Source organism: Anastrepha ludens, chromosome 2 (genome assembly GCF_028408465.1).
Source record: "Anastrepha ludens isolate Willacy chromosome 2, idAnaLude1.1, whole genome shotgun sequence".
In the NCBI taxonomy this organism is placed as follows: domain Eukaryota; kingdom Metazoa; phylum Arthropoda; class Insecta; order Diptera; family Tephritidae; genus Anastrepha; species Anastrepha ludens.
The window spans coordinates 74,142,802-74,155,636 of NC_071498.1; the positions used below are offsets into that span (position 1 = coordinate 74,142,802).

The 12,835-nt window shown below is 36.4% G+C and overlaps 1 protein-coding gene across 2 annotated transcripts in view; it reads left to right on the forward strand.

Annotated features, from left to right (window-relative positions):
• LOC128858067 (homeobox protein Hox-B7-A) overlaps positions 1-4,281 on the forward strand; it is a 37,434-nt gene extending 33,153 nt beyond the window's left edge. The window contains exon 2 of one of the 2 annotated variants that reach the window (XR_008453978.1): positions 3,574-3,651. Coding sequence is in view for 1 of the 2 variants with exons in the window: in XM_054094003.1 (XP_053949978.1) it covers positions 3,574-4,046 (473 nt within the window). In the remaining variant the exon portion in view is untranslated. Of the gene's footprint in view, positions 1-3,573 lie in introns of both variants that reach the window. The other variant, XM_054094003.1, reaches the window with a different exon arrangement.
• Positions 4,282-12,835: the final 8,554 nt, after the last annotated feature.

Sequence of the window (12,835 nt, forward strand, 5' to 3'; positions counted from 1 at the left end):
TCATGGAACGCTACACACTTGAGCAACGATTGCAAATTGTGCAAATTTTTTATGAAAATAATCGTTCTGTTGCTACTACTTTAAATCCAAATAATTCCAAAAAATCATCTTCAGTGATGAAGCTCACTTTTGACTCAATGGCTTTCTCAACAAGCAAAATATGCCTTACTGGGCAGAAAGCAATCCACACGTGATTCATGAGGCACCGTTGCATCCCGAAAAAATCACTGTTTGGTGCGGTTTACATGCCGGCGGAGTAATTGGCCCATATTTTTTCGTTGACGAGAACGATCGCCACGTTACTGTGAATGGAAATCGATACCGCGACATGATAAACGATTATTTTTGGCCGCAATTGAATGGTATGGACTTAGACGACATGTGGTTTCAACAGGACGGGGCCACAAGCCACACAGCACACGCTACAATTGATTTGTTAAAGACTAAGTTCGATGAGCGCATTATTTCCAGAAATGGACCGGTCGAATGGCCGCCGCGCTCGTGTGATTTGACGTTTCTAGACTATTTTCTTTGGGGTTATGTGAAGTCATTGGTCTACAGTAACAAGCCGGCGACGATTTGTGAGCTCAGAGCCAATATTGAACGCGAAATTGGTGGAATTTCGGCCGATTTATGCAAAAGAGTGGTCGAAAATTGGGTTCAACGATTGGACTTCGTAAAACGTGCACGCGGTGGTCATGCAAAAGAAATCGAATTTCATACTTAAATGTATATGTTCAAACTCGATAATAAAAAAAAAAATAGTTAAAAAAGTCAAACCGTTTGTGTTTTATTCAAAAAAAAAGTCCTTTGTGAACCTTTTTCTTATTAACATCAGAATCCTCTGTACCCAAAGGCCTTACTAAATGGGGTATGCCTATTCTCAAAGCCTAGAGTCTGCAGTATCTGAAAGGTTACCAGAAAGTGTAATACCCTTTAAACAGTCTTAAAATGTTATCTTAATCGATCGCTAATTCATAGAATAAATAGAAATCTTTCGTCAAGGGATGGCAATGCATGGTTATCATGGTTTCAACGCCAGAAACAACAACATAATTCATAAGGCAGCCGATGTCAATAATAAAAAGTTAAAGCTCTTCCATTCTTCAAATTTCATATTGTGTTCAGACATTAAAAAAGCCATGTAAACAGAATGCAGCAATTCAAAATATCTGCTCATCTAAAAAATAAAAGGAGACTTATTTACTTATACACTATATATTTATAAGTACACTATTAGTCATGTCGCCAAAAAATTCGTTACATAAACATTTCTTCTAAGAAACATGCATTCTAGTACGCATATGGTAAGTATGGGTATTTGTGCAAATTACTGTGATATACTGCCAGCCTTACTCCCTCAAACGTGTCAATAGACAGTTTCGTTGACCAAAGAGTAATATTTTTTATAAGATATAATACGCATTTTCTACTCGCTTCGCGTGACTTGAAACTCAAGGGAACCATGCTCCAATGAAAGAAGTTCCCAAAACGTTGGTTGGTTGGTTAGAGTGGTGATTCATCCTGAATCCAACTAGCGCTTCCGCACCATTTTGTTGCCACATCCTCTTTACCAACTTGTTATTTACGGCATGACTATACCCAGTCTGTGCGGTTCAGGAACCTTATTAGGTTGTTGACATCTAAGCCAGACAGTTGTTCGAGCTCCTCGAACAGCGGTTTGCCCAGGGTTAACATTCTGTCCTTCCATAGGGCAGGGCATTCACAGAGGAAATGGAAGATTGTTTCCTTTTTCTCCGGTTGTTTGCAACTGTGACAGTATGTGTTGTGAGGGATGCCCATTTTGGCTGCCTGTTCTCCGACAGACCAAAAGCCAGTTATGACTGCCGTTAGTCTCCAGGCATCCCGTCGTTTCATGTTTAACAATATTGATGATTGTTTAAGGTTGTAGGTGGGCCATAACGTTCTGCTGATTTTGCATTTCGTCTGGCCCCTCCATCTACACTCCGCCATTCGGAGGTATTTTAGGGAAATTGTACTCTTGACTGCGCCTAATGGTGTGAATACCGGTTCTGCAAGAGCGTTATTCATGGCAGATCCCCCTCTTGCCAGTTCATCTGCTTTTTCGTTACCTTCAATATTCCGATGTCCTGGGACCCAGATTAAGGTAACATTATGTTTTTCGCTCAAGGTGGAAAGGCTATTCCTACTTTGTTCCACCACCATTGAGGTTGTAGTCGCTGAATCCAGTGCCTGGATTGCAGCTTGGCTATCCGAGAGAATAGCGATATTGCTCTTAAAAGAGAAGTATGTGATTAGTAGCCTACAAGCTTCCCCAATTGCCAGTACTTCCGCCTGGAAGACACTGCAGGTATTGGGGAGGCGCACAGATTTTTCAATTTTAAGTCTATGAGAATATATACCAGCTCCAACACCACAATCCATTTTAGAACCATCTGTATAGACTGTAGTGTCGAAGTTGTTTAATGAGAATCCCTTATTCCACTCTTCCTTAGATGGAAAGAGAGTGGCAAAATTCCTATTGAATGTTACCGTCGGAACGATGTAGTCAGTCCTCACCGAGGTTAACTGAGTTTGCCGCAATAGTAGACTGGCATGACCATAAGTGTTTTCTTTCCAGCGGCCCGCTTCGTTTAACCTAAACGTACTCATGGTTGCTCCCAAAACGTAGTTAGCTTAAAAATTAGTTTTCATTGCCAGATCAGCTTCTTATTTTAATTTTCTCATTCATATCAATCATAATTGAATTTTGTTTATCAATATCGTCGTTATATACACGAGTATTATCTGTGTTTCTTATCTACACTTTGTTGATTTTGTTAGTTATTGCGTAATGCCGATAGCAATTATGGTTGTAATTGGCGTTATATTGCGTGTATTCCCTTAATGGTACTTGCAATTTTTGCAATGGCGGAGCACGAAAAATACTATCGCCAACGCGTAAGGGAGAGCAAGAGGGTAATAGAGTAACCTGAAAAGAAAAGCGTTTGATTTGCGCTTAGCGTAAATGAGATAGAATGCTTGAGATTTTATATCGCCTATATGTACATAACAGTGCAAACACCAATCAAGTTGCAGGAACAGGGCACGGTTAACTGTAGGGTGCTTCGAATGAAAAGGTTTTAAAATCGGGTTTATGTTATGTTAGAAACATTTTCTTCATTCTATTTTTATTTCTTTATATTTTATTTAACTTAATTTTCAATTTAATTTAGCTTAATGCAAAAATTTGTTACTTTTTAATCAAGATATTTAGAAAACTTCTGTGTATGCGGCGTTATAGTATTTTAGTATAAAGTGTAAATTTGAAGTCGCTCAAAAATCACGTTTAATAAAAAAAAAAATTTTTTGCATACGATGTTAGCCCTTCGTTCCATATAAAGCGCATGTTCTATCATTTGATCTTTCGGAATAGTAGTCACGTACAAACTCAATCCGCAACAGCGGCCGCCTATACTATACTTTATATTGTATTATATTTCGTTTACTAATAATTTTCCTGCACTACTGTTTTCTTACTTTAATGCAATTCATCGTCGATTTTTTATCAATAATACAATAAAGTATTTTCTTTTTTCCGTTCTCTTACAGGTTTCTCAGGTAATGCCGCTGCCACTGCACTCTATTGTAATGCTACCTATCCCGGGTTTTATCTGCCCAACTTTGGGGCTAAACGCAAAGGCGGTCAAATTCGTTTCACTTCTCAGCAGACAAAAAACCTTGAGAATCGTTTTGCCAGCTCAAAGTACCTATCACCTGAAGAACGTCGTCATCTGGCCCTTCAACTCAAACTCTCCGATCGTCAGGTGAAGACTTGGTTTCAAAATCGCCGCGCTAAATGGCGTCGTTCCAATCAAACCAAACGTGAAGCACCCGCACATATGTTGGGCCAAGCTTTAAGCGGCGTTGCTAGTGGTACTCTCGGAAGCAACAGTTCGAGTTGTACCGTGCCGCATAGTAGTAGTAATGGTAATGGTCATAATGATAGCAGCCGTAGCTTGTTGTCAGAAGAAGAGGATGATGATATTGATGATGTGGAAGGAAGTGATGACGAAAAAGAATAATGTAAAAAAGAAAACATATATATATATATATATATACATATATATATATATATATATACATATATATATGTATGTATATATAAGAAGAAACTAGTTAATATAAAAATTAGGGGCGGGAAAATTGGTAAAGGATTTGCGCTATTTTATATTTAAAACTATTACACTTAAGTGCTATTAATTTGTACATTTATCTTAAAATTATAACGTGAAATCTGCGTTTAAGTGTCTAGTATAATTTCAGGTTAAAAAAATAAGTTAAAGAAAATACTTAAAACTACATAAGTTCTGTTTTTTTTTTAATTCCTTTTCATTCGTTAAAGAGGTGAGGTGCGTTGATTCCCTTTTCACAGTTCTTTCCAAGATGTGAGTATAGCGAATCCGGTCGTTGTCAGATTTGCCAAGTCTAATTCCTCACTATCAACCAACTGATTGGAACATATCAGTGTGGCAGTGTGGCGCAGAAGCTTGGACGATCTTTGCACATTAGCCACTTCGAGTATCGTAGACGATGGAACAATGAGCTGATGACACATATTGGCGAGAGTTACCATGATACCTAAGCTTGACAAATCACCCAACGAAGTGCCCTCTTACAGGCCAATATCTTTGTTACCAGTAATGTCGAATGCAATACTGCGAGGGGCTCTCGTGATATCTTAACGATGGGTACTTTTGCATAAAACACGAAAATGCATATTCGTCTCTAAAGCCATAATATAAACGTAGACGAATACAGTGAAGCATTTCGTGCCCTCTGCTGTATCTCCTGTATACCCACGACCTACCAACGGCAAATCAGCAATTAATTGCAACATGCTTGCAGTCGATAACACTATCGAAAACGCAACGAATAAACACAAGAAGCTGTTAACGTTATTACTACATGAGCTAGCAAATAGACAGTAAATTAAAAAACGAGAAGAGCTTGACTTAAAATGAAATAAGCTATATTATCTCATTGGTAAGCGCTCAAGATTATTACTTATTTTCAAACAAACGCTAGGGGATGAATCGTACGTTACTATATAAAGAGTGGTTAAGTTTCAAGGGCCGGTGTTGATTTTGAATAAAATACAATTTTTTTAGGAAATTATTGCCATGTCTCTTAATTATGATAAAATTGGTATGGAACAAAACATGGGCCGAATGGCCGCTGCGGCCTCAACGGCACACCTCCATCCGATGGTCCAAATTTTCGATTACGCTGAGGCATACATGAGGTTAATGTGCCGAATTATCTCATCCTTTAGCTCTTGAATTGTTGCTGGCTTATCGGCGTACACCTTTTCTTTCAAATAACCCCAAAGAAAGAAGTCCAACGGTGTCGTTGACGTTTAGGTGTGGCCCTTGAAATTTAACCACCCCTTATCTTCATCATGATCTTGGCATACCAAGTGTGGCTAAAGTAACGAAGCAATTTGCCATAGCTCCCTAACGGCGACTAAAAATGCATGTCAACGATGCAGCATCCAGCTTACTTCGGCTAGATTCTTCTCGCAAAGGATTGAAACGCACAACGGTAGCAGACCTTTTGCAGGGCGAATAGCGATTATATTTATTATAAAATGTTTTTTAAGGCAGCTAAATTATCACAACTCCGACAACTCTATTGGCTACTAGGAAAACAATCAACCCTAAGCTTATTTAATAAATAAATGATATATAAATCAATAATTAGACCGACGTGGACCTACGGTAAATTAAACCCACAAATTATACAGAGAAGTCAATCAAAAATGCTAAAACCAATCACAAACGTAAATTGGTACATAAGAAATGACGATATTCACCGCGGCCTCGGCATAAAGTACGTTCACATATGCTGTAATTAGCAATAAATCCAGAAAATTAATCTACCCGTTCACATATGGCAGATTACCTCCAAAATTGACAATCAGCTGTCAATACTGTTTTGAACGGTTTTTCTTCCTAGAAATTGCTTTGGTGGAATATCTGGATTCTGGATTTGTTTAATTATTATTAAAGATATGAAGTAAACGACGTTTACTGAGGTTTCAAAAAAATATGGCAGTAATACGCATTCGAAGTTCGATATTACATTTTATAATAAGTAATAAAAGGGCACTCGTTTTATGGACACAAGCTTTTCCCTGTTATATGAATGCACCTAACAAAAATTTAATTACAATTATGTCTACAAACCCATTTTCTTTGCCGGCGTCCATTTTATTTAATTTGTACTTTGACGTATGTATGTAAAAAAGTATGACAATAATCTAGGATTATTTACAATCTCAGATTTCGCGAGAAAAATTGTATATGGGTAATCTCGCTTTTTAATTACGGATTGAGAATTAAGCACGAAAAAGTAGATAATCTCCTTATATGTGAACGTATTATTAGACACTATCACTGAAACAGTAAAAAGACACAGCAGTACGCATATCTTGCGACTACTAGAGCACAAAAACTATGAAATGAGACTGATGCCGTAAATGGAACTTCAACCCAGAAGACTAAAGCGCAAAACACCCACAGATCTGGCTCGTACGGTAATATATGTAAATAAAATTATAGCAAACTATGTTATGTTAATAAAATTATAAGTAAAAACTACTAAAGAATATTGTTCTCTTTCAAAGGGAAGGGATATTTTCATTGCAAACTCCAACACCAGTTACTTATTTTTAATATAATATTAACAGATTGTAATGGCGGCCGCCATAGCCGAATGAGTTGGTGCGTGACTACCATTCGGATTTCAGAGAGAGAGCGTAGGTTCGAATTTCGGTGAAACACCAAAATGAAGAAAAAAGTTATTTCTAATAGCGGTCGCCCCTCGGCAAGCAATGGCAAGCCTCCGAGTGTATTTCTGCCATGAAAAAGCTTCTCATAAAAAATGTATGCCGTTTGGAGTCGGCTTAAAACTGTAGGTCCCTCCATTTATGGAACAACATCAAGACGCACGACACAAATAGAAGAAGGAGCTTGGTCAAACACCCAAAAAGGGAGTACGCGTATAGTTTGGCACTTCACTTAAAATATATACTCACACGCGTGTTTCTACTTATTTTTTTACTTATCAATATCATCACATTCTAATTTTAAACGAGAATATCAATTCATTGGAATTGACAACAGTATAGGGTTGCCGGACGTTTGCAAATAGAAATAAAAATATGAACAAAAATTAAGTATTTCAGTCCAGTGTTGTTGATGGAGATGGGGGTTATTGTGCCTCCGAATGCCGCCCATGCGTAAACAATTTCTAAGCAGAAATTCTACAAATTTGCAAAAACCCTTCTCGTCGACGCTACTGCAAAATTCAATTTGACGTGTTTATATTTTCGAAAATGTTTCTCAATTCTAAACTAAAGCAAAAAATTATTGCACATTTACACACAACCTTCCAGTAAGCGTCTCTACGCGAGCTTCATTCTTATTTGAGGTGTCTGGCAACACCAACTTTTCGCTAAATTATACAACTTTAACAATAAATTACTTAAAAACTATAAGGTCCCGGAGGCTTTAAGATCGAGATAAACCCCTCTATCCCTCCTTTACAACTTTTTTTTCGAAGCGTGTTACATTATACTACAGTTTTGCCATAAACATTGAACATGTAGGTTCACGAGTATATTTTTTACGCCTTCCACTAAATATATGAGGTGTGTTCAAAAAGTATCGCGAATTTTGTGTTTTTTCAAAAATTATTTATTTATTCATTAATATCTATTTTGTCCCCTTCAAAGTAATCCCCATGAAATACTCGTATTATGCACTTGTGGAAACGCCTTTTCCAATCCTCGAAGCACTTCAAAAAATAATTTTTTTATCTTGTTGAGCTCCTCCTTCGATGCCGTCTTTATCTCTACAATCGTAGCGTAGCGTCGTCCTTTCATGGGCCTCTTCAGTTTCGGGAACAAGAAAAAGTCACAGGGGGCCAGTTCTGGGGAATAAGGTGGTTGTGGCATCATTAGTGTGTTGTTTTTGGCCAAAAAGTCGCACACAAGCAACGATGTGTGAGCAGGGGCGTTATCGTGGTGTAAGAGCCAATTTTTGTTCTCCCACAAATCCGGGCGATTCTGACGGAATGCTTCTCGCAAATTGCGCATAACTTGCAGGTAATATTCCTTAATGAACGTTTTACCCTGTGGCAAGAACTCGTGATGCACAACGCCACTGCAATCGAAGAAAACGGTAAGCAAAACTTGTACATTCGACCGAACTTGGCGCGCTTTTTTCGGTCTTGGTTCGTGCGGCAGCTTCCATTGAGATGATTGATTCGTCACCAGTTATGATCCTCTGGAGCAAATTTCATGCGAGAATGCTTTTGGTCGAAATTGAGCAGTTAGGTACGAATTTTGCGGGGACCCGTCTCATGCCCAAATCATTGAAAACAATCGAATGGCACGAGCCAATCGATATGTCTAGGTCCTCAGCAACTTCTCTAACGATGATTCGACGATTGGCCAATACCACTTTCTTCACTTCATCAATTTTTTCGTCTGTTGTTGAAGTGCTCGGGCGTCCGGCCCGCTTTTCGTCGTTCACATCTTCTCGGCCTTCTGAGAACATTTTGTACCACCGATAAGCGTTGCTTTTGTCCAAAGTAGCTTCTCCGTATGACACAGTCAACATTCGGAATGCATCCGCGCACTTAATTTTGTTTTTCACACAAAATTTTATACATGTTCTTTGATCCATCTTTTTGAGTAGGTAAAAATCGAAGACGAGCCGAAACACGTGCAAGCAAAGCAGATGTCAAGAATTAATTGAACATTCAAAATGGCCGAACTCGTCGGCATGAGTGAGAGACATGAGTACCAACATATCGCCACAAAAAAATCGAAATTCGAATATACGTAAGCTGCGAAAATTAAAAATTCGTGATACTTCTTGAACACACCTCGTATAAGAAATTTGGTTCATTTAGAATTGTTAAAAAGAGAACAACGTTAAGAAGTCATTTATAAAAATCATAACGTCGAAATAATAAGGGGTATTAAATAAACAATTTTCTAAAACTTACCTGCAGAAGGCAAGAAAGAGAGCAACTTGCCAAACCATTGAGAAGTATCTGATACAGACCCCAAAATAGTTTTAAATTATTAGAATCTAGTAAAGCTGGTCGCGATAATGTGTAAAAACAACTGGAAACATTTTTACTTCGTGTTTGTGGGACAGAGCAAAAAACACACATGATAGGAGTATAATGGTTTAAAATTTATTATAAATAACGTTTTTTAATATATTATACCAAAGCTAAGACTTTTTAACAAATTAATTACAAATATCCCAACATACCTTAATAATTGGAGTGTATGTATGTATGTAAGGTTGCCGCGGTTGCAGAAACGCTGTTCTAAAAACCTATATGTGAAAAGATTTAAAAGAATTTATGCAAGTGACTGATCGGGATTTATGTACGACCTACATTGTATGTAAGTAAAAAAATTAGTGATTACAAAATAAGTCGTTCTTAATACTTAACTGAACATTTACCATCATACAAACGATTTTAAGGAATAATAAGAGGGCAAAGCGTCAAAATGGAAATACTGTTGCCGACCATATAATTTGCATCAAAAGTTTAATTATTTTTCTTATTAATTTTTTTAAAGAAGTTAAGTTGATCCTGTTCATACTCGCATGCTGACTTTGATGTGAGGACATTCAATATCACTTGAGAAACGAGAACAGAGTGGGCACATCCATTTTAGTCGCATCCATTTTCTCGAATTGTGGTAATAATTTCATTTTAAATTTTGCAATAATCAACAAATTACGAAAACTTTTACTGTAAAGCGCAAATTTGCAAATCACTTAAACAAAATTTTTCAAAAATAAGCATAAAATAACGGGAGAACAGAGAAGTGCCACATTCGTTCCACCAGACAATGTTAATGCAATGAGAAGGTGCAAATGTTACTGTGAGCTTTTTTTAGTACAATTGAGATTTGAAAGATTTGTAGTAAGGAAATTCAGCACACCGAGTTTATAGACACCTCACTGACTTTTGCCCACACAAAAATTAGAAACACCACACATCTTTCACCTCAACACGCAACACATTTCTCACCTCGACATTAAACCAGTTAAATTTTTACTATTTTCGTATTTTTGAAATAATAAGCGAATACGTAAAATTTATTACATAATTTTTTTGTTCAATTACATTAAAAAAAACGAATTAAAAAAAAAAAAAATTAATAAAAAAAAGTTTGCGCCGGGAATTGAAATCGAGTCTAACATGTGGCGAGGAAAAATAGGTGGTGCGTTTATTTCTTCGACTGCTTATTTTTTTAACATTTTGTTACTTTTGAAATGATTAGCGGATACATAAAGTTTATTACAATTTTTTTTACGATTACATTAAAAAAACAAACAAATTTAAAAAAGTAAAAAAAAAAAAAATGGCGCCGAGAATTGATGCCGAGTCACGTGGGGAGGATAAATACGCAGTGCGTTTATTTCTGCGCCTGCATTGTGAACCAATGATTTGTGATGTCTACGTAGATATGCATGCGAGCGACGCGAATAATTTTTAATAAATTCTGAAAGTAATTCATCGCGTTTTTATTACATAATTACATACAGAGAACGTTAATGTATAGAGAAGTCTCAATGACAGGAACATATGGAATTTCGAGGGACACTCGTCTCGCGAAGACTAATCACCACAGGCACATTTTTCACCAAAAGGTAACAGTAAGGGGCTGAATTATGTAAATTTAGCAGCAGTCAATAAGAATTTGTTGGTGATTAGAAGCAAAGAATGTAAAGGTAGCTTTTTAATATGACCTGATGGCACAGCGCACATTCATAGGCACAGCATTGTATGTACAGTAGCCTTGAAATGTGTGGCACCTTCAAATACTCTGATTTCAGAGTAAGTTTCTAACTTTGCAGATATATGCATATGTTTTGTGCACTTTTTATCAATTCAAGAACTACATACGTAAAGTAATATACTAATTAACTATTTACCTACTATCAGAGAACATAAAATAATTGTTTCGAAATTTACTTCTAGTATTCAAATGTCCGACACAGAACTTTTTTATAAGCTACTTATGTAATTTTCTGCAACTTGCTGTATGCTAATGCGCGAACTTACTTTCATCGCTTAACAGGACATTATTTCAGAAACAAACATCCCGATTTTCGTATTTTTTTTTGCATAATCAAAACGTTTTTTTTGATTAACTGTCGGTATTAGCGGTTTTTTTCGTTGGAGACGACCATGTAACCCATTTGCGTGCAACGCTCGACGTATTGTACTGGCACTTACGCTAGTATCTGATGCAGTTGAAACTTCTTGAGATATTTTGACCGCACTTTTAAAGAGATTTTTCTTCACATCACGCACTATAGACCTTACTTCAATCTCATTTAAAATTTTTGGACGGCCTTCACCTGGGCGATTTTCTACTTTGCCGAACTTTTTGTATTTGTCTACTATTTTTTTTTTGTTGACAATAGAGCCAATTTCACAAAAGGTTTTACCTTCATTGCGAAGCTTTAGGACCAGTTCTCTAACATCAGTCGAAGTTTGTTTACCCATTATTAAAAAAAAGTAAATAATAGAATTTAATTTACTGTAGACAAAAACTTTTCACTCTGCCGATTGCAACCAATTAAAATACAATATGAAAAAAGTTTCAATGCATCGAAAAAGAAAGTAAACAACCAAATATAATAGTATTTTTTACCGTACAACATCGCTAAAATGGTACTGATGTACGCTGTACACTTTATTTTGACGCGTAAAATATGCACTAAATTTTGTTTTTGTCTTACAACTTTTGTTGTTGTAATTTATTTTTTTGTTGTTTTCTAGTAATTAGTAGAGAATCAAATACTAATTTAAAAAACATGAAATTAAAATATATTGTTTTGTTATACAAGACTGAAATAAAATCCAAATTATAACAAAATGCTTTGTACACTTTATTTTGACGCTCACAGTACATACATACATATACTCAAGGTTATTTGGGCATTCATGCATATGTACTTATGAAAGGAGGATGCAGTTGTTGCCCTTGTGCATTATGGTTTTTCATATATAAATGCACATGCATAAATATGTAATTTGCCGTTGAATACATAAACTAGAAATGGACATGCAAAATAAAATAAGTGTTGATTTATCTTAAACCATTATTTTATTTGTGAATGCAAATGCCTCCATTGACATGCACATATTGCATATTATATTGTCATATGCCATCATTTATGTATATACATATGTAGTACGTACGTTCATTTATGTAATTACGTAATAAAAACGCCATGAAATACTTTCGGAATCTATTAAAACTTATTTGCGTCGCGCGCATGCATATGTACATAAACATCACAAAACCTTTGTTCACAACGCAGTCGCAGAAGCAGACGCGCCTTTATCCCTTCCAAATGCATGACTTGACATCAATTTTTTTTTTTATTTTTTTTTAAATTTTTTTTAAATGTATTCTTTTTTAATGTAATCGAAAAAAATTTTGTGTAATAAATTTTAGGTATTCACTTATTATTCCAATTTCATGAATGGCAACTTCGATTTCGTGTTTTAAAGCATCAATCGTCTCTGGATGGTTCGCATAGCATTTGCCCTTAACGGCTCCCCACAACAAATAGTCCAACGGGCTTAAATCACAGCTCCGAGGCGGCCAATTGATATCGGAATTTCGGCTGATTATTCGGTTTTCAAAAACGATAGCCAAAAGTTCGAGTGTAACTTTGGCAGTGTGACAAGTTGCACCGTCCTGTTGAAACCAAATGTCGTCCATGTCATCCTCTTCAATTTGTGGAAATAACTCGTT